General features: G+C 48.5%; 1 protein-coding gene across 2 annotated transcripts in view; it reads left to right on the top strand.

The window, feature by feature from the left end:
• SLC39A11 (solute carrier family 39 member 11) overlaps positions 1-22,823 on the top strand; it is a 321,165-nt gene that overhangs the window by 94,642 nt on the left and 203,700 nt on the right. For both annotated transcript variants that reach the window (XM_080923278.1, XM_080923277.1), the window contains exon 5: positions 10,088-10,211. In XM_080923278.1, the coding sequence (XP_080779404.1) occupies positions 10,088-10,211 (124 nt within the window). The remainder of the gene's footprint in view (positions 1-10,087; positions 10,212-22,823) is intronic.

Here is a 22,823-nt window from a genome sequence, read left to right as displayed (position 1 = left end):
ATTGGGAGTCTTCGTGCACACACACAGGTTCAGGGAAAGCCTCAGAGAGTGATAGTTTCAACAGGTTATTCTAGAGCGTAGCAAGCCCATGACTGGACCACAGCAGTGTTCATACGTATAGCCTCAGTATTAATATGTTAGTCAATGGTAGGAAATGCTGTATTTTGAGTGGCAGGAAGCAGGAGACCCATTGTTCCAAGCTGTTGGTCAGTGTTTTCCCTCTTTGATTAATATGTTTGGGCATCAAATAAAATGAATACATCCCAAGGTCGGTATAAGTATGTGTGTGTGTGTGTATTTATTATATACACAAGTGTAAAACTAGGTATGAGTTGGGCTCATGTTTTGGCTCTTCAACTGTCATAAAATGAAACAAAAGGGACAGTGAAAAATCAATGAAACGAAATCTAACACTGTGGGTTTTTTCCACTGCTAAGCCAGTGACACTGGTTTCTACGATCAACTCCCTGGGATCCCAACAGCTCGATACCATGATGGTGCTGATTGGAGTCAGCTTACCCAGTGAAGTTCTAGAACCCCGTGGAGCCTCCTGTCCTTTCTCTTGGGGCCGTGTAGAGCAAATGACTCCCTCTGGTCTCAGATAGAATCTGTTTATGGAAATGACCTTTGTGCTGGTCCCATCTTTCCTCCACAGATGCAGAACTGTGTGACCCATTCACCCAGACATGCACATGCAAATGAGGCCCCCCAAATTCAGCAGTGGGGTGGCATTTCTCAGAACAGCACTGTAATGAAATATGAAGTAAAAAAAGAAAAAAAAAATCTGGAGTTTGCAGACCTCTGAGGACATTTCTTGTTTTAGGTGGAAGAGACTGGGCTTGTAGCTTTAAACTGGAGTAGTTATCTATAGTCTAGGTCCATAGGGATTTGGGGGCCAGGTTCTCACATCGAATGGCTTATTCATTCCCTATGCTTGTGCATATGTATGTCATGGGTGGCAAAGGTGCTGCAGACCCCTCCTCCCTAATGGCTCTGCAGGTGTTCCCTATAAGGAGCACCGTGGATCTGGTCTTCCTTCTGTAGGCAGGATGCTACTGGCTTGGTTTGGTTCATGGGACCGTAGGAAATTTTATTCAAGCAGATAGTTGACAACTACTTCATGTGGGAGCCTCCCCATCCTCGTGGAGAATAAACAGCCCCACAGATGGTAGATAGACAGTCCTGGGCATCAGCCTGCAGACCTGTGTGTCATCCAGACCATATCTACCTCTGGGTGAGCCAACAGATGACTAGAAACACGAATGAGGCCCGGTATACCCGTATCAGAGCCCAGTGGTCTGCAGAGCAGCAGTGATTAATTGATGGCTGTTTAAAGGTTGGGAGTTGTTGCCTTAGCAACAGATACCTGAAGCTCATGCTTTTGGGGGGGGCGGTGGGGGGTTAGGGAACTGTGGTCTTCTTGTTAAATAGGCCAGGAAGAACTTGCCTAAGAAGGGCCAGAAAGGGCTCAGAAGGGCTCAGAGGGGCTTACAGAGGTACAATTAATGGTATCAAGGATGAGAGCCATCAAGACATCTGTGACACCAGGGCAGAACAGAAAGCAGATCACTCCACTGGACGTCAGTCCTTGCATTCCTTTGCACCTCTGTTGTCTTAAGAAAAGCCACATTTTGAACCAAAAGAAAGAGCGTACCGATCAGGAAAAGCTTCCACACTGAGCTTCCTCCCTGTCACCCACACCAGCAGGACACCCAGCCCTCTGGAGTCAAAGGAAAGAGTCACCTAGAATGCCTCCCCAGGGCTGCACCTTTGTAGAGCACTGCCAGGTTTTGAAATCGGCTTGCTGTGATTAAATAGGCTTGATTATGAATGGCAGTTGATTGGTATCTGAAACCGGAGAAGGCTTTGTCCTGCAGAAGTTAGCAATCGCACATTGGCATGACTTGGGCATAGCCAGAAGTCGGGTAACGGGTGGCTTCTCTCTGGAACCTGAAGCCCCAGGTCATCCGCCAGGTGGGAGATGGCTTTGGGGATCATCCTGGTGGGAAGAGATCACCTGAGCAGGGGACAGGCACCGTCTGTCTGCCAGGGAGGGGAGTGGAGCTGGCCCTTTCAGGTTGAGAGTTCCAGGCTGTATGTCCTCATGAGGTTCAGGCCTTATACCGATGACTGCTCACGACTCCCCAGGATGGAAATGGGGAGGAGGAGTCCTTTTCTTTGTGACCATCCAGAGAGCCCAAAGATCATGTAAGCCACACACACCCCTTTCCCTCTCTGACTGGTCCCACTCACTTCTCCCCTGTGTACCCACATCTTCCTTCTCTGTTGTGTGTGTGGCTCCTGAAAGCCGCACTCTGGGAACTATAGTGCCCCGTGTGAAAGGCTCTTGTTCTGAGAGGACCAGAGAACATGGAAAGTTTTCATTTCGGTCAACACAGCTGAACCATATAGATATCAGGGGAAGACAGAAGGAACACACTGAACCCATAGCTGGGGTTCATCCAGGAAGGCCTCCCAGAAGGTCAGAAGAACTCGGAACGTTAAGCCTTCCTTGCTGACTGCTCACTGGATGCAGTGATCATGGTTGCCGTAAGAGCGAGGGAGCAAGGCTGAGTTAACCTTGTGCTCTGGACAAGTTGAAAGGGTTGTATTTTACACATCATTGCCACGTTCATCTCTATGGCCCACAGTGTCTAGGTAAACTGAGGTAAGGGGCACATTAATATAGCAATCATAGGGCCTGAGGCAGGACACAAGCCCCGCGCCTTCCGCTCTGTGTCCCCATTTGCTTTGAGGATGGCCAGTTCTCATCCTGAGTCAATCAGGTCCTGGGCAGAAGGCCGTGCTGGGCTCCCTTCGAGAGAAAGTCATTTATTATGTAAGCCTCATTCATATTCTAGCTGGCGATCCAGGGCGACATTTAATTTTTTCCATTATGTGAAATAATTTAAGATTGTGTTATCAGTGTCGTTTTATGGCGATCTCTCAGTCATAAAAGCAGCATCCATTATTCAATGCCACCCTGTGTGTCTGGGTTAAGTGGGGATGCCGGGAGGTAGGGGTGGGGCGTAGGGGCGGGGCATGAAGGGAACTAAGCTCAAGGTAGGTGGTCCCCGTGGGCGTGGGCGCTTCCTCATCCTTGCCTGGGTCCCTGAGGACAGAGCTCCTTCAGGGCTCTGCTCCCATCTCCCCTGGTGTAACGTCTGCCAGGGGGGACACTAGTCAATTCCCCGACTCCTCCCAGAGAGTTCTGAGCTTTTTCACAGACCCCACGAAATAATCTCCAGGGGACTGGGAGGCTCACAGCCCACAGCCCACAGAGTCTAATACCCAGGAAAAGTTAGGGAGAGGCCCCACTCTGAACCCCGTGAGCATGATGGCCGGTGTATGTGGAACTGGAAAGGGTAAATCCCATGGACCGCTAGCGTCAGAGCTTCGCCAACATAGATTCGGTTGTTGGTAACTTGGAGGTGTCCCCGCAGGGAAAAGAAGAGTACAGGTGGCATGAAGCACAGCGAAGGGACCCAAGGCAGATGTGCCTGATGTCGGTCTACAGTGAGTTTGCAGGACGCAGGGCTTTGGGGGTCTGGTACCCACGGCCATTCATGTAGCTGTCCTTTGCAATTAGTTTGCTGTTTTATCTTCTGCCCGTGGATAAAACAACACCTGAGAGGGGAAGGTGCAGAACGCTGGGAATGCTGGGAATGCTGGCAGCAAGGAATGCTGGGAATACCGGCAGCAAGTGAGAAAGGAGCAAAGAGATGCTACTGCCTGTGGGTGATTTGGCCCTCCCATAATGCTCTCTGGTGTGCCTGGTATGTGTGGATGTACATGTGTGCATACCTTACCTATCTCTCTTGTGTAAGACATCTTATCCATCACTGCCCAGACCTGGCTATCAGTCCTGGGAGCGCCAGGAGAGTCTTGGCTCCCATCTTCCTATAGCAGCGCAGCGACTTCAGATGTGCGCACTGCTGCGCCTGTACGTTTCCTTGGGCACTGAGATCCAAACCCAGGTGGTCAGGCTTACCCACCAAGCTCTTTATCCACGGAGCTGGCTCTCTAGCCATATTGACTTATTTTGGGTGTGAGTCTGTGGGTGGTTCCTTCCTCACCTGGGAACAGCCAGCCACAATGAACAGAAAATCGGCCTTTAGTTTTCTGAGTGCATCCCGTATCCGTGCGAGGCACACGCAGAATCACTCTCCCCCCCCCACCCCCCCAGTCTGCCTCTCCGTTCCACCTTCTTCTCCTTCCTCTTCTTTCTACTTCCTCTGTATTCCTTCTGAAAAAAAAAATGCTATTCTTTTCAGCTCCTGCCTCTTTGCAGGAGTGGGTGGGAACCATCTTGTGCATTGTGGGCCAGACACTGGCCTCAAACCAGGCATGGTAAAGGGAATAATGCCACCAGTAAGAACTGTAACTCTACTGCACAAGCGTGGAGGTGCTCAGTTCTGGAGCCTCAGATGGCTGTTGTCTCGCACCCCCAGCAGCCCACTCTCGGCTCTCAGCATAGAGCTGGGTTAAGGGTCGTGGGTAGAAGTGGGGGAGGAAGGGCAGGGCAAGAGGCTGCAGGCGGGTGGCTGAGAAGGAAGTGGAACACGTCGCAGTTTGGGAAGGAGCTTGTATCTTTTTCACATCGCCATTTGGAAGCTGTTAGGTGATATAGCAAGCCCGGGCTGTCTAAAGCCCTTATGGTGGGGACAGCAAGGGAGGTGAGTCACTCAGCTAGGCTGAGGCAGAAAGTCAGGAACAGCTGGCACGGGTCACACGTGTGTCCTGGAGAGATATTTGCCCCTTTGCCCATTGTGTGGGGCTACCAGGTTTCAATGAGGGAGTGTGAAGGGGAAGCCACTGGAGGTTAGGGTTTGCTAGTCCTGGAAGAGAAGTTACCACAGCACGGGAAAGACCTCCGCTCCTGATGTCCTCCTGCACAGGCTGAGACTGTGTTTACAGAAGGCATTTGTGTCCATCTCTGTCACCATCTACCTGGACACAGGATGTGCAGTGAGACAGGGCTTCCCCAGAACTACAGTGCTGCCATCCCATGTCAAGAGCCACCTTAAGCCAGAGCGCGTCTCTGGTGCTCGCCACTGTGTGTGTCCAGCTGATGTCATTTAACCTAAGCCAGCATCTCATTCATCCCCCACCCCCCGCCCGCCATATTGACAGGCATATCTGAGCTTTGGTCAGTATGCTACAGTACAGATAAAGCCTCAGCCTTCTGAAGGGTAAATGTGTGACCAAGCATGTGGTCTGGGGGTGGGGGTGGGGGCAGGTTGGCATGGACACAGATGAGATATCTCTGGCTGGAGCTAGAGAGATGGTTCTGTGCTTAAGAACACCTGTTGCTCTTGTGAAGGACCTGGGTTCAGTTCCCAGTAGCACCTAGTGGCTCACAGTTATCCATAACTCCATCTCCAGGAGAGCCTGTGTCCTTTTCCGACCTCTGTGGGAGCCAGCACTCTTGTGGCACACATAGATACATGCAGGTACATGCATGTAAAATAAGATTAATGACATTGGGGGCCAGGGCTCAGTTTAATTAAAAATGTTTACTTGATTTTCTCTCTCTCTCTCTCTCTCTCTCTCTCTCTGTGTGTGTGTGTGTGTGTGTGTATGTGCATGTGTGGGTGAGAGAGAGAGAGAGAGAGACAGACAGACAGACAGACAGACACACACACACACACACACACACACACCCCACAGGGATGCACCTGCAAAGGGAAATACATGGAGGAAGTTTCAGGAGTTTCTCTCCTACTGTGGAGCCTGGGGGTCACAATCAGGTCTTCAGGCTTATACCTTCTAAGCCATCTTTCTGGCCCTAAAGGGCAGCTTCTGAGTGATCACAGTTGGGGTGGGATCTTTCTACATCCCCCTGCCTCCTAAACTGTGGATGTGAAGCAAAACAGCCACTGGCATTAGGGGTGATGGAGTAGTTGAGGGGTCTCAGGCCTAAAGGATAGCCATGATTTGTTTTCCTTTTCTTTAATGCCATCTTCACAGACGCCAGTCTTCACAGTAACCCCAAGGAAAACACACACCTCCCTGTTTAATAATGGCGAACCTTATGTAAATCACTGAACATACCCAGCACAAAGCCAGGAGCAAATGTGGCTGTAACCATTGGCTATGACGAGGTTGTCTCCATGCGTTGATGCATTTACTTGCTTTTTATGTGACACATGTGGATCTATGTGTGGGTGAAAACATACGTGTACACGTATGTGTGTGGAGGCCAGAGGCTGATGCCTTATGGCTTTCTCCATTATTCTCTGCCTCACCTTCTCAAACAGGGACTCATCACTGAAGCTGGGACTCCCTGAGCTGGTTGACCAATGGGCTCCAGGCATTCTCCCCAGAGCTAGGTCCCAGGCACCAGCAACATGCCTGGCTCTCATGGATGTTTGGGATCCAAACTCAGCACAGTAAGCACCTTATCCACTGAGCCACCCTCCCCATCCCTGCCTTCCAAGCACCGTCACCGTCGGGGTCTGCAATTGTTCAATCGGTCATTGATTAGTCTCTCAAAGGATAAGGGGCAGTTCGTGCAGATATGGGGATTGGCTCTTTTGTATCTCAAACAGCCTCATTGCTAGTAGGACAGCTGATGCTTAATTAAAAATGTATTGAGTCGTGAGGGCAGGCAAACAGCAGTCATCCTAGACAAAGTGACAGAATTCTTTTCTTGGTAATCACAAGAGCTCAGAGTTCCTAGCGTTAATTTGTAATCACTCAGAGAGCTGTAAGGTCTCAGGCAGCTTGAATCTTTCAAAAGCAGGGCTTCTCCACATTAGGGATGTTGTCATTTCTTGTCATTTGTTCTGAGGCTGTCCGCTACACGGTAGCGTATTGAGGAACACCAGAAGAGCCACCCACGCCTACTGGAACAGCTGAAGTTGCTTATTTCACTGTGTTCTGAGGCCTGGGGACAAGGGACTAAATCACCCTGTTAACTACCACTGTTCTAAACCAGTCGGGACTGACTCCAGGTTGTGCCTGACTGAGGGGCTTCAGCCGGATGAGCAGCCTAAGCTTGGTGCACGTGAAGGCAGTGCCCCCCAACCCCTGTAATGAAGTTATTCCCCCCACCTCTATCTACCTCCCATTTCTTCGTCGGGAGAAGACAGCCGTCACCCTTTCGCGTGTCTCTTACTATGGTGGTGATCTGTCAGATATCAGCGGGAGATGGAGAATTAGGAATAATTAAAGCATATAAACAAACAAAGAGCCGAGACTCCCTGGCCCACGGCTCATCACACAGACACCAGCTGTCACCCGAGAGGGGTGGAGTGGGGCCTTCTGCAGAAGTGTGGACTGGCTCACTCAGCCTCTCCTCCACCCAGGATTCTGCCCATCTGTGGTGCCAGCCTTGACCATGATGCCAAGAGCCAGATGCCACTCAGTGTGACGGGGGTAGGGGGTGTCCAGGATTCAGCACAGAAGCCGAGGACTCTGTGGGGCTGGCCAAGCAGGAATGGGGGCTTTCCCCACTTTTCAAACAAGATAGATGGGGCTCCGTGGACAGTTTGAGGGACAAAGAACAAAGACACCAGAGCTACATAAACAAACAAACAAACAAACAAAAGGTGGGAGACACCTGGAAGTGTTTATGATTAATATTTAATTGGGAAAGAAAGGATCAAGTAAAATATCTGAATCTTTAAGTTTTCTTTTTCTTTTCTTTTCTTTTTTTTTTTTTTTTGTCCTTGATCATCATGGCCATAAGAAAACGAAAAGGTGTGTGTGTGTGTGTGTGTGTGTGTCCATTAAAGAAAATTCCCCAAGAAAAGTCCTAGTTTGTTTACCTTTCATGGCCCCTGGGACGGCCATTTTGTGAACCTCTGTCTGCCGCCACGCCCTCCGCTCTGTGGTGGACTGAAGCCTCAGAGACTGGGAGACCAATGAATTCTTCCTCCTCGGGTCTTCTGTCAGGGGTCTTGGTTATGGCCACACAGAAGTAACAAATGCTTGAAGACTGGTGTGACTAACCCTGATTATACATCTCTCAAGCCTTTGGCGCTGGCGTGTGGGAACAATTTGGAAGCATTTAGAGATGTGGGCTGTGGATGCCCTAGAAGCTGTAGGCGGAGCTTAGTGGGTGATGCTCCTGGATGCTCGGGAGACCAGAGTTCCACAAGGAACTCAAGACAGCAAAGAATGGGCTCATCCTGTCTCTGCTGGGGAGTTGGAGTCTTCATAGTATAACCCAGCAAAGACATTTGTCTACATCTCACCTCTGTCCTAAAACTTTGTGGGAGGCTAAATTCAAATGAATAGATGGGGCTCAGAGGTGAAGAACACACACACTACTCTTGAAGAGGGCCCGAGTTTGGTTCTCAGCACCCACGCACAAATACCTGTATCTCCAGTTCCCTGGGTATCTGATGCCTCTGGCCTCTGCACAGAGAGAGGGGGGAGGGGGAGGGGGAGGGAGAAAATAATGAATAATTAACTTGGCAGAAAATGTTCCCAGACAACAAAACATTCAGGTGGGCACGGGGTAGTTGTTGTTTGCAGCTTTTAGCCAAGTTTATCGTGAGGATCACACGCAGAAAAGCAGAGCAGAAGGATGTGAAGAAGGGAGGTCTAACTAGAGCAGGAGTAAGTTGTGGGCAAGAAGGGCAGCGTTTGCAAAGAGATTAGTTATATTAAAGAGATGCCAAAGGCTTTGCGCCAAGACAGCCCGGCCCCGCTCACAGAACGCCCCACAGGACAAGTCCGTTGCCAATAGTGAGCACCAGGGTTTCCCGCTGACACAGGGCCATCAAGGGAATCATTTTCTCAGATTCTCTCAGGTACATACAGGCCACTTTTAGCTATGGCCAAAGCTGGTCTGGGTAATTAACGTGGTAGCCCACTTCGGAAACTAGCCATATAATGTTGGCTGAGCAGGCACACAGAATGCAAGACCAGCCTATAGATGATGGACCGACCGTGCGGACCCCCCACCCCCGAGAAGCTGATGTGTGGGAATCTGTGAGCCTGAAGCCTGAGCTGCACAAAGTCTGTAGGATGTTGGGAATGTCGGGAATACGGGCAGTGCTCCAGCTTCAGAGGGAAGGCAAAACAGTAAGTGGGGCTAAGTTCAAGAGAAAGACAGCATGGTGGGGGCAGACGACTTGTCACATTAGGTCACCGTGCTCCCTGGACACTAGGTGTTGAGCGGCAGGGTCTAACGTTTTCCCTGCTGTGTGGTCCGGTCTGCTTCAACTGTTCTCCCACCCCTCCATTTTTGGACTTGAAATCCTTACTCTGTGCTTTTGTATAGCGGGAGCATGTGCCTTACATTTTGATTTCCCAAGACTTCATAGCTATAGAGTGTGAGGAAGCTTTAGGTGTCCGGAGAGTCTTGACGACTTTCAGAGGACAGAACCCATCACTTTTGCATGCCAGGAGTCGAGCACTGTGGCTTAGTGAGAGGTACCTGTGTGTCTTGTTGACAATGGTGCACCTTGCAGTGCTTGGACTTCTCCATTGACTGGCTTCACAGTAACCTAGTACATTGGTGAGGCTTATGTGTTGAGGCGTCTAGAGGGCAGTTTTTGAGAGAAGATGAGCTGGGGTGGGAAGATCCGTTCTGTATGCGGGCAGGACCATCTTCTCAGCTCAGGGACCAGGTGTAATAAGTGGAGGAAAAAGAAAGGTGGATACGTACGGGCTGCTGTCCTTTCTTTGCTTCCTGGCTGCTGGGAGGTGAACCGTGTCGCTCTGCCATGCTCTCTCCATCCTCAAAGACTGAGTCATCGGACATCATCAGCAACATTTGCCTGTCTGGTGTTGTGTCACAGTGACCAGGAAGGCAGCTACACGTGGGATGGATGGATGGATGACTGGCCCATAGGTTTACTCTCATAGGTCAGGATCTAAGCCCATTCTGCCAGTGACAGACTGGGTGTGGAGGAGTTGCCAGTTGGGAGATCAGTGACAACCTGTGAAGCCACGTTTCCCCGAAGCTTGTCATCTTCCTGACAGTCCCACCTGTGAGAGCTGGGTCACTTCAGCTACTCAGCCCTGGTACTCTTAGCAGGACATGGGTTCTTTGCCCAGACATCTGTGGTCCCTGAGGGTGGGTCCCAAGGACATGGGAAGGCTGTAATGACACCTCTCCTTCTTGTTTCAGGGTGTTTCAGAAGACCCCCACACAGCCCTGGCGCTGAACCTGGACCCCACATTGATGAAGAAGTCTGATCCCAAGGACCCCAGCGCACTGCTCTTCCCCGAGAGGGAGCTTTCCATCCGGATAGGTAGCATTGGGCTTCTTTCAGGCAAGCTTTCTGCTGCTGCTGCTGAGCTGGGCCAGAGGGTCCAGACCTGGGGCTGGGGGTAGGAGAGAAGGGAATGCCAGACACTCTGAGCTTCCAGCCTGCTCACCTCATTGCTCATGGTGGCCTCTGCCCGTGTTCTTCTCTGATTGGTTCATGCGAGCTCTAGCTTATCTCCAAGCAGTCCCAGCAGTTTTGTTGCCTTTCCAACTTGGTGAATGGACGGGGGCCACTCTGAATTGGATGGGCTGTTGTAGATGCGCCATCTTATCCATCCCTGATGAGCACCCGGTGCCCTCTTTGTTTGTGTGATTCATCTGGAGAAGTACTGCGTACATCCGTCTCCTGCCTGGTCTGCATGGAGCCGGGAAACTTTAAAGACTACAGCGGCATCTTTTCTGATGCCTTAGTGGGAAGGGTCTCTCCAAAGGAATCAGCTAACACTTCTTAAATCTCAGAGGGGTTCAGGCTATGCCTGGATTCTGCCCTGTGAGCCCGGGCTCAGTGGTCTTTGTTCACGTTCACGCGAACACATTAACCAGAACACATTAACTAGAAAAAAACCTCGGCTGCCTTCTCTCGGCTTCATCCTCCCTGCCTTCCACAACTTTGCAGCTGAAACATAAGCCGGAAATAAAATCCTTCTAATGGAACCTCAAGCTAGAGCAGGTCAGACCTCATAGCTGCCCGCTGCCTCCTGTGACACATCTCACTCATGCTCAGCCTATGCTGACTGAGGCTTTGCTTCTCTTCTCTCACAGGACTGTAGTCAAGGGCCAAGTCCTGACAACACAGGTACTCAGGTCTCTCTGTGGATTCTCACTCACAGTCTTCTGTGTGGCCTTGTGAGGATGCCTAACTCAGAGTGGGTATAGGGTTGGCCTGGCTCTACTTCCTTGTCCTTTAAGCTAAAAGTGTTTGGGGTTTAGAGGTGGTTTGTAGTGGTAGCTGTCAATAAAACAAGGTAACAACTGGCAGTGCACGCATGCACGCACATTCTGCATGAGTTGTGGAAGCCAGAGGACAACCTTTGCCATCATACCTCAGAACTATATACTTCTTGGTTGGTTTTGAGACCAGAGGGTGAGCCATTAAGTAATCTGAAACTTACCAAGTTGACTAGGCAGGCTGGGCAAAACGAACCCTAGAATCTGGCCCTCTCTCTATCTCCCCAAATTGGGATTGCACACACCTACCATTACCATTGTCCAGCTTTTTTCTGTAGGTTCTGGGGATTGAACTCAGAACCTCACGGTTGCAAGGCAGACACTTTATAGGCTGGGCAATCTCTCTAGCCACTCTGTGGGCCTTTCTCGGGGAGCTTTGGGTAATTTCTGGTTCTTCTCTGACACCCCAGTGTTCAGTGGTGGGGTTGTGTAGAGGGGGCTGTGGTCCTCTCCCCTACAGCTGAACACCAGGCACAGCCTGTTACTAGGTTGCCAAGCAATCCTTGTGACTGCTGCTAACTCTTCCTATCCGGATGCGGCTCTCGAAGATCGTTTGCTCTCGGGTGTCTCTGCTCACCTGGGTGCACCTGTGGGTGTCAGGCGTCTGTCTGGGGCCCCTCAAACCTGATAATGCTCATTTGCTGACTGACCTCCTGCAGACCAAGCCTGAAGGGACACTGTGCCATCTGGATTCGTCCTTTTGCTTGCTTGTTGTAACTAGAGCAAGGAGGCCAGCTTAATGGGCATTTAGTGACAAGCATCAGCCTTAAAAAAAAATAACCACGGCTCCGCTATCGTGTCCTTTAATCGGTTCAGCAGGGGGAAAAGCCAGAGAAACCATGCCTTAGGAGGGAAGTTCAGCTGCCCTGGGTGGCTGCAGAAGCCAAGCTGGGGACAGCATTTATTAGACACTTTGCCATCGATGGCTGTCTCTGCCTAACACATAGCATCAGCTATTCTCAAAGTTGAGAATATTTGGGGGATGTTATGAGGCCAAGACTTTACAACCATGTCATTCTGTTTCTCTCTCTCTCTCTCTCTCTCTCTCTCTCTCTCTCTCTCTCTCTCCCTCTCTCTCCCCCCCCTCTTCCTCCTCCTCCTCCACCTCTCACTCCCATCTTTCTTTCTCTCTTTCCATCTTCCAACTGCCCATCTACCCAACAGCCCACCATTTTTTTTTCTTCCAATTCAAATGTCATGACAAGGGTTAAAAAGAAAGGGTGGTTTTACTTGCAACCCCAAATCACTTGTAGTTTAATCCCCCTACCAGGGATGAAAGTGCCAGTTCCAGTTCTTGTGTGTCCTTTGAGGATTGCTGTGTCATGCTGTGGCCATTCTTGGAACGTTGTTCTGAATTCCTGACTTTGAATTTGATCAGGTTGTGTTACGTATGGGGCACTCTTAGATCATCTTGTTCTTGTTACTGACCTTGCATGATTAATTCTAGTGTTCGATTTTAGCTCAGACTAGAACGATTTCTTTAATTTAGGTTAGTTCTAGTGTTCTGCTGTCATCCAGGATTTGGCAGAGAACAGTTTTTGACACGTGTGAGTAGTCGCATGTATGCATGCGTGTACGTCTGTATTTATATATGTATCTGGGGTCTGTATACGAGCATCAAATGGTTCTTAATACGCAGAAGTTTTGTGTACTTGTGTCCGTTACATTGAATTTCATGACAAGTTCATGTATATAGGTCAAACACTCTGGTTACTCACCCTGACTCTGTTTTAGCTTCCTCCCACTTCTCTCAACCTCTTCACTCCCTATCCCTTTGGTTTTGTCGTGTGACCCTACGTACATGTTTTTGGAAGGCAGGGGGCGGTGACTTTTTGCCACACTTTCGATTCTCTGTGACTGCAATGGGTCTAAAGGCTTGCAATCTATGCTTCCATGTTTCCCATCAACAACTTGGAATTGTCATCCTCTTTAGAGAGTGTTTTCCCCCTTTCATCCCTTCTGGCCTGTAACCCAGACTTCATTAAAAGGGAGGGAGTGCTGGGCCGTGGTGAGCATGTCTTAATACCTGGGCTTGATAGGCAGAGGGAGGCAGATCCTGAGTTCAGTGCCAGCCTGCTCTATAGAGTGAGTTCCATGACAGCCAGGGCTACACTGAGAAATCCTGTCTGGAGAAACAAACAAACAAACAAACAAACAAAAAGGGTGGGTGGGAACAAGGCATGGTGGATACTAAGATGTGCTATGAGGAAAAGAAAGGAAACAAAATAAAATGTGGAATGACTTCTTTTGTGTGTGCAGAAGGCTGAAAAACAAAGAGCTAAGGTGGCGGTGGTGGTAGTGGTCTTGAGGATGGTGAGGAGGAGGATGGTGGGGAAGGGGATGTGTTAGCCAAGAGCTCTTTATCACCGTGGGTGTTAAACAAAGTACATGAATAACCAGATGCACTTTCTTGAAGTGGGCTCTATGCAGCCAGGTGGGGCGGTTGCGTATCCTTGCTTATGGATGTTGGATGATACACTTTCAAAGCTAGTTCGGCTTCTGGGGGGTATTGAGCTCATAGCACTTGGCCTGCTTCCTTGCCTTCCTTTCTTTTTCTCTCTGAGGTCAGCAGTGGTCTGGGAACACTTTTCTTGTGGCCCAGCCAAAAGGCAATGTGGTAGCATCTCCATGAACCCGCCTGAGCTGCCCTGATAAAGCACATTGGCTTGTGATGCAGAGGGAAGACCTACCCAGGACTTAAAAGTGTCTAGGGGCAGGGTAGCTTCTTCAGAGGCCTGACCTTGGCTTGGCTGACTTCTCCTGTGAATGTCTGTCATGTGACAGTATTCCTGGAGCGATAACAAATGTCTACTCACCCCAGATAGGGCACTGACAACAGACCAAAGTTACAGGTACCACCAAAGACCAACTCGGTGAAACAGTGATCTTTCCTAGGGTTTATAGGAGCAGAAGTGAATCATCAGCAATCCCACCCCAACATGGGTGACAGATCACAAGAGCTGGGAACTTGGAGCTCACTGCACAGCCTGTGCCACAGTAAGTGGCAGTGTCCTTTGCTGGTGGCAGCTCAACCAGTTCTTCCCGGCTACTGGGAATATTCAGCAGTCTTTCTGCTTCTATACGTTTGGGAAGCTAGTGATTCTGGTTGGTTTCAGGGTCTTCCTGGAGCTACTTTGAGTTGCTTACTTCCTGACTGAAGGAGCTTCCCTGCAGGGTAGAGTGTTTCACTTCCCAGTAGAAGATTCTTCTGTTTTATCTTCTTGTAAGCATCCAGTCCTAAAATACCCCATTGTTTCATGTTTCTGTACACTCTATGTCTTAAGATATTTCCCTCCTAGAGGGAAGGGTTTAACCTTACAGGAAACTGCTACACAACACTGCCCTGGTTCCTTCTTGGGACCTGTGGGATTAGGGTTCAGTCTTAATGACCACGTAAACTGTCGCCAGGTAGATTTCATCCCAGGATATGTGGTGTTAGGATTCTGGGCAGTGGGGAGGGATTCCCAAATTGACCTATCTGTGTGAGTTCCTTTTGTCATTGCTACAGAAAGGTAACTAAGAAAAGCAACTCAGAGGAAGACTTATTTTGACTCACAGTTTGAGGGTACTGTGTGTCATGGTAAGAAAGTCATAGCTGCAGAGGCATGGAGTAGGTGGTCACATCAAGTCCTCAGTCACTCAGGGAACAGAGAGGGTGTGGGAGGGAGAGGCCTGGGGCTTGGGTTGCTTTTCTCCTTGCATCCCAGTCTGTGACTCCAGCTCCCAGCCTGGTGCCGCCCACATTTAGGGTGGGCTTTCCCCACTCAGTTATCCCAATGTAGAAATGTCATCAGAGGCATGCCACGTGTGTCTCCATGGTGAATCCAAATGCCATTAAGGTGACAAGAAGATGAACCATCGCACCGGTGTTTAAAGCATCTTCCCACAAGAGGACATCAGCTACAAGGAGTTCCACATGACAAGGAGTCATGGCCTCTCCACCCTCCCTACTCCTCTGAGCAGGTCTGATCGTCAACAGTCCCCGGGCCTGAAGCAGGTGCACCTGCTCTGAGGAGGATGCTGTCTGACTTGCTGGGAGAACAGCACTCTCCAACACCAGCCAACCCAGACCTAGCTGGCATCAGGGCCTAGAACTACAGTCAAAGAATCTTAAAGGATCCACCCATTAGGGCCCTCCCAGCTGTTTCTATACGATCCTATCCCAATTGTATATGGCCTCCGGTCTGAAGACTTGGCAGATTATATAGTTTGGGCAAGGTTCACTAAAGGGGAGTGCAACTCTGGGGGAGCCATCTTGAAATGGTTGGAGGACACTTTCTGGGGAGGCTACCTTGGGGTCCCCCTTGCTCTGGTCATAACCCCTCACCCATTTGTACTCCATAGATAAGTCCAATAAACTAAACTCATCGCTTCCTCAGAGTGAATGTCGTGCGTTGGTTTCCTTGTGACTGTACTGTTTTGCCCTTTGTCTGTGTTCACTCAGCAACACACATAGAGTTTCCAAGTAATGCCACACTGGGAGGTTCCAGGGAGACCTGTATCCTGGCTGGGGCACCATTCCGCCTGCCACATACATCACCCCCTCTGCTCAACCCCATGTCTAGGCTTACAAGTGCGGGGGGGGGGGGGACAGGACAGCACAGCACAGGACAGGACAGGAGAGGGAGCCTGGGGAGTCTAATTATGACAGTAATAGAATGAAATCCCTTTTAATTCACCAGAGCTTGGGAGCCTCTGCCTGCAGCTCTGCTTGAGGTATTCATGAAGTGCTACAGAGGAGTTAGGGTACTGTCTCCTTATGCAAAATTTAACATTTGCTTGGTTAGCAGGCTTCTTCATATTTATAAGAACCTGACACATTCATTTCAGCTCATAAGTCTATTAAACAGGGTAATGTGTTTTTAATGTGCGCTAGGGAAACAACCGAGAAGCGGCCAGAATCCCACCAGCCGGGTCAGGATATTCCTGCCGGGCTTTTATTACTCAGAGATTTAGAGGGGCTGCTCCCAGAAACAGCCAACCGCGTGGATTCCTGTATTATTTTAGCTTGGCTTTTAGCTACTGCTTGTTTTTCTCTTTTCAGCTTTTTAAACTTATAAAATATAGGGTAGCACTTTGGTTTAAGTATTTAGGACTTTTTTTTTTCATCCTTTTTCTTCTATGCTGGGGAAGGGGGGTGGTCAAACTCTAGTCCTAATGCAGCTAAAACAGCGCTGCGCCCCGAGCTGCAGCCCCAGACTCTGAGCCTGTAGAATTCTTAGGGTTTGTTTTTTTGTTTGTTTTCCTACGTGTTTACCCTTAGCTGGGATTCTTTTTCCTCCTCCCATTATTATTTTCTTGCCTGGGTACAAACCAGAAGCTTCTTTTGATCCTGTAAGACCGGGAGGAAATTGATGCTGTTTCCAGTCTGGGAGGTGGACGGGGCTGAGGGAAGGCACAGCACCGGGGTTTGAACTCAGCACTGTCACCGGTGACGTGGGTGCAGCCCTGCTTTGAGGGAAGGGGATTGGTAGTGGCGTCGGTGATGTGAGCAGCCGGAGCTGCAGTGGTGGCTGTCACCCTGGCACCGTGCTCTCTGTGCCTCTTTGAATACCTCCCCTTGTCAACCCCTCATATCCAAACCTAAATCAGGTGTTTCAAAGAACCATGATTTGGTAGGGCCGGAGCACGTTGGAGCTGTATCTTCAGGGACTTAGCAATGATTCTGAAACAGAGCAAGCCTCAGCATCCCTGGTACCTATCCTGAGTGAGGAGGGAAGGCAGGTGTCATGGAGGAAAAGGGGGAGAGAGTAGGATGTTCCCTTACAACTGACATGGCTCTGGGAATCTCTGTTCTCCTCTCCAGGAGGCCAGGCTCACTTGCTGGGTTCATAGTACCACGGTGGGCCTTGTCAAGGTTTGCTCCTGTCCGCCTTAGTAATGATGAGGTACATTCTTTCCGGTGAGGAAGATTCTGTAGCCGTTTACATGGGACCTCTGCCCTCCAGGAGACTCAGGCGTCCCTGGAAAACAAATGGGACCATTGGTCTATGTAAACACCCCCAAAGGTTTTTCAGTTTTTGTTTGTTTTTGGATATTTTCTTTACTTATATTTCATTGTTAACCACTTCCCCGGATTCCCTTCTGGAATTCCTCTATCCCATCCCCACCCCTGCCCATGCCTCTATGAGAGTGCTCCCCCACCTACCCACCCACTCCCCCACTCCCTCCCTCCTCCCTGCCCAAGCATCTCCCTACACTGAGGCTTTGAGCCTTCACAGGACCAAGGACCTTTCCTCTCATTGATGCCTGATAAGGCCATCCTCTGCTACATATGCAGCTGGAGCCATGGGTCCCCCCATGTGTACTCTTGGTTGGTGGTTTAGTCTCTGGGCTCTGGGGCAAGTCTGAGTTTCCTCAGACTTCAACACATAGTCAGAATCCACATTCACCAGTGCCTGCTTCCCCATCCCATCCATCCCCCTGTGGACTGAGGCCCTGTCCTCACTGAGATATCTATTGATACTCATTCAGTTAGCTTTAGCCGGAAGCCATACACCATGGTCTGGGTCATCTCTGATAAGGTTGGAGGTATACCTTGGTCATAAAACAAACAAAACAAAACAAAAACCATTAAGATTATAAAGGTCAGATTTCAAGCTTCATGGCCATTTTAAGACTATGCAGTTGTCTGGGAGATAAGAGGTATTTATAAGATTCATAAAATGCATTTTAAATCTTAGCTCTGGAAATGTTTACTTTTAATCCCAGCACTTGGGAGGCAGAGGCTGGTGGATCTCTGTGAGTTTGAAGTCAGCCTAGTTTAGATAACAAGTTCAAGGCCAGGCAGGGATACATAGTATGACTGTTTTGAAACTTATTTTAATTTAAAATATATAAACAGTTATGTGCTTCTTGCCTATAGTTCCCTGACTTATAGAAAATGCACAGAGTTTTGTAACTACTCCACAACTGGGTAGAAGACTGTCCTAACACCTTCCCAAATTACCTTTGCTTTAACCCTTGCTTCGGTGGTTTTGCTCCTCCCAGAATGCCGTTTGGAATCACGCAGCCTTCCGTCATGTGGCACTGTGCATTTGAGAGCACTTCATGAGTAGTAAGAGTCCCTCCTTTTTTATGGCTTAGTAATATTCTGCATTATGTGGATATGCCACATGTTCTTTCTCCATCCTGCAGCTGGAAGACATCTGCCTTGGTCCCCAGTTTTGGGTGGTTGTGAGTGATATTGCTATAAACATTTACACACAGCCTTGTGTGTATCAAGCTTCCACTTTTGGAGAAGAATTGAGGAGTTATGTGGTGTGTGGATGTTAGGCCTTTGCAGGATCCCTCCAAACAGTCCCACCAGACTCCCTCTTGCCGTGAGTCCTGCCTGGGCCGTGGCAATGAAAACTTTTCATTTCGCCCTTTACATCTTAGCTTTCCTAGTGGTCTCTTGTGGTTTCAATTTGTGAGATCCTTTGTGCTGTTCGGCATTTCTTCTTGTGCTCCTGTGCATCTTTGGTGTCAAGATCCTTGGTCCAAAAACAAACATAAGTGTTTGTGTTCCTGTTGCCGAGTCTCCAGACCTCTTTATCGGCATCATGGATGAATCCTGTTGGCAGATCTGTGGCTTTCTTTTTTTTTTTTTTTTTAATCCCAGTTTCTAGGTTACCTTTTTATTGTCTGATCAATTCTTTGGTGTGGAAGGAAGCTGTTAATTCTGATCAAGTCCGACTTACCAGTTTTCCCCAATTATCTGTATGGAGTCATATCTAACAATCCTTTGTCATGAAGATTTCCCCCTATATTTTCTTCTAAAAGTTTTGCATTCTACATTTAGGTCTATATGATGGTTGGAATCACCCGGGAAAAGTTTCAATGAGGGTTTGACTAGATGAGGTTGGCCTTTGGGTATGTCTGTAGGGGTTGTCTTAACTGCATTATTAGAGGTGGGAACACCTCCCACAGTGGACACCATTCCCTAGGCAGGGGATCCTGTACTGTCTGAGTAGAATGAGTGAGCTGAGCACCTGAATGCAAGCATCCATTGCTCTGTTCTCTGACCAAGCACCCATCGTGGCCACATGCTTTAAGCTCTTGATGCTTTTCTTGCCTTCTGTACCCTGATAGATTGCAATTTGCAATGGTGACCTGAAATACACCATCTTTCCCCTTAGGTCACCTTTGTGAGAGGATTCTGTCACAGCAATAGAAAAGAAACCAACACAGTTTATGCTCCATCTTGAGCTATACCTTTTTGGTTAAAGAGTTATATTATTTTTAATGATATGTATATATGTGAGTATGTATGTATGTATGTATGTATGTATGTATGTATGCATGCATGTATGTATGTGTACAGGTGTGCTGCAGGCCAGAAGAGGGCATTAGGTTCCTTACAGCTAGAGTTACAGGTTCTGTGAGCTATTTGGTGTGGGTGCTGGGACCTGAACTTGGTCCTCTAGAAGGGCAGTGTGCACTCTTTTTTCACCAAGATATCTCTCCAGCCAATTCAATTGCTTTCTAAAATAGTGTTGGGTGAAAAAAATTTTTTTCATATAGATACTCAGCTTCTCCAGCACCAAATATTCCAACCCTTTTTTCACTATTGATTGATTGATTGTGTTTCACTATTGATTGATTGATTGTGTGCACTCGTGCTCTTGTGAACTATGATTGGCCATGTTTGTATCATGTAGGTCTGCTTTTGGATTCTTTGTTCTGACTAATTTGTGTGTCCATATTCTCTCCAAATTCCCTCTCTCTGTGTGATTGGAACTTAATAATATTTTTTGATGACCTGTCTCAAAATGATCATGTCTGTACCATGTCCTTTGCCGTCACACACAAATTTAGCACCACTTTGCCAATATCTAAAAAAAATCCTGACAGTGGTTTGGATTCCATTGAATTCCTTAACTAACTTAGAGATATTAGCACATTGAGTCTTTCATTTATGAATCCTGTGTATAACTGTCCGTTAATTCACCCTTCCTCTGAGTCCTTTTGTGGGTTTTCTTGTTTGTTTTTGTTTTTACATCTGAAAGCTACACATGTGGTCAGCTTTATATCTTTTCACCCCTAATGTCAAATAAATAGCAATATGTTTTAAACTTCAATTGTTTATTGCTAGTGCGTAGAAACAGAACTGACTTTTATGAATCCTAAAATCTGGTATGCTCATGTTACTTGTAAGAAAAATATTGTTATATTATTGGGGATTTTCTGTGTCATGTTTGTGAAGTATAGTTTCTTTCCTTTCCTTCCTTTTCCTTCCCTTTCCTTTTCTTCTCCTTTCTTCCTTCCTTCTTCCCTTCCTTCCCTTCCCCTTCCTTCCTTCCTTCTTTTCTTTATTTCAATGGCTAAGCCTTCTAGTATGATGTTAAATGGTGGAGTTAAAAGGAGTTGTTCCTGCCCCATAGTTAGAAGGTTACAAATGTGCTGTTCACTGTAGGGTTTTGGTACATAATCAGACACATATTTGAAACACCACCAAGCTCATTCATGATGCACAGATGGTATCAAGCTGGAAGGGGTCAGAGACTAGGTCATAGGTTTAGGCATGCTGGGATAGGGTTATGACTTGATCCTTTAGCTGCTTGGCCTTGGAGTTTCTGGGGAAATTGATTAAGTTAATGCATATGAGATTTGTAGAGTAAAGCCTATTTTATTGTAGGCCCTCAATAAGTATTAGCTGTTTGTTTGTTTGGACAATAATAAAGATTGGGAGAGATCCTGGGAAGCTTGCCCCGTGAGATTGCTCTGGTCTAAGCTGCTCACATGGGAAACCATGGAGAACTCTGGGTTTGGACGTGGATTTTCAGTCGCTGTGCACATGGGTGTCGGCAGTGCTTTTGAGCTCTGAGAAATGAGTCACTTAGGGATAGAATCTCCACACTCAAGATCAACAGAAGGTTGACTTCTTTGCATAGAAGCCAATCCCCACCAAGGACGAAGAGGCATAAATATACAGATTAGGTAAAATGCATCATAAAACCATTTACATGTCTGTGTGTGTGAAGAGCTGGAGGCTAGCGGTTGTAATGGAAATGCATAGTTCACTAGGGTACAGGCGAACTTTGTTCAGCTTCCTCTTTCCTCTGTCCAGGAGACAGAAGGAGAAGAAAGGATGGTCAGGACAGGGAGTTTCCTCTGAGGAGCAAGAGAGTCAGGGTTGAATCACTTTATGCTCCGAGATGCCCTAGCCACAAACCTGCCATGGACGTCTTGGGAATGGTAGTGTTTGGTAACCCATGGCCACCAAATATCCGGTGTCTCCGGAGCACACAGGAGAAGGGCTCAGGGAACATTACAGTTTGGGGGGACAGATGAACCAAGGTGGGTTCTGGCATTGATCTTGGGGTGTGGGAGTAGAAAGCTGACTACCGGATTTTCCTGTGCAGTCTTCCAGGTGAGCATGTAGCTGCAGCAGCAGGTGCAGCCGCTGGGGACATTGGTTCCTTCCTCTATTCTTGCCTTTCAGCAAGGTGTTGTCATGGTAACTGTAACCTTTCCTGTGAGGTCCACCAGCACTCCTTGGGCTCATCTTCTCTTACTCCTTTCCATTTTTGTCTCATCTTGCCTCATTTTTTTTTCACCCCTCTTGACCTCCCTCACTTCTTTGATCCCCCCTTCTTTCTGTTCCGCACCCCTCTTGGTCTCAGTGATCTGCCTCTCTCCCCTTCTTCCTGTGGTGGATATGAAGTCCCCCAGCCTCTCTCTCACTTCTGAGCACTGGCAGCTCCTTGGAGGACCCTTTTGGACTCCGGGGGCTGCAGTGGGGACGTTTTGCTGGCCCTGTGGTGCCACAACACTTGGTGATGCTGGTAACTGGAAATGCCCTCTGGAGATGTTTTCTTCTCCGTCCAAATGGAGATCCACAGGGGTAGATGCCACCCTGGAGTCCTTCCCCTCTTTCTGGGAAATTCAATCTGGGTAAAGTCTCCTCCAGGCCTTTGCTTGGAGCTGGCTCTGCAGAGCAGAAGCTTACAGTGCTAATTAAACGTATCCTAGCCTCAGCCCTGCCATTCACTGGATATCAGCAAGGAGCCTGAATATGCAGATTTGTTATGGAGGTGGAGCCTAGCTTTGAAGTCACCCTTCCCAGTGCCTTGGTGACACTGCACAGCATGCAGCCCTACTTGACTAGAGTCATTAACCACCTAAGTGGCCTACTGTTTGCATTCCTCCCTTGTTGGTCTCCAGTGGGAATAAAGCTCCACCCTCTCAAATTTCTCTCTTCGGCATGGTCTTACATTCCAACAGTCACCACAAAGGTTCTTTATTGCGTGGCCTTTGCGCTGTGTACCTGTGACTGCCCTGCATCTGAGGGTTCTTGTTATCCGACCAAAACATCTCCAGAACCCTCCTTTGCTGCCGACTAGATTAAGCAGCCCCGAGGCTCCTGCTGGTGGATGAAAGGCTTTTCGAGGCCAGGGCACAGGAAACACAACAGAATGTAATTGAAAACGACTGTCTGAGACCTAAGGAGCTGCCCCCTGGCTTCCCATCTAGCTTGCTGCTAGGCAGCCCCATGGCTGGTTTGACATGCTGAAGGAAGAGGGTTACAGAAAGGCCAGTTTTGATTTTACTTCTTGACCAGGAGAACAAGACTTTTTTTTTTTTTTAAACCATTGCCAGATTATGTAGCCCTCTCTACCTCATGTCGGCAGTACATTGAGGGAGACAAATACTTGCCCCCCGC

This window comes from Micromys minutus (assembly GCF_963924665.1).
Source record: "Micromys minutus genome assembly, chromosome: 10".
NCBI classification, from domain to species: Eukaryota; Metazoa; Chordata; class Mammalia; order Rodentia; family Muridae; genus Micromys; species Micromys minutus.
Note: the sequence above shows the minus strand (reverse complement) of the source record. Positions and strands in the feature narration are given on the sequence as shown.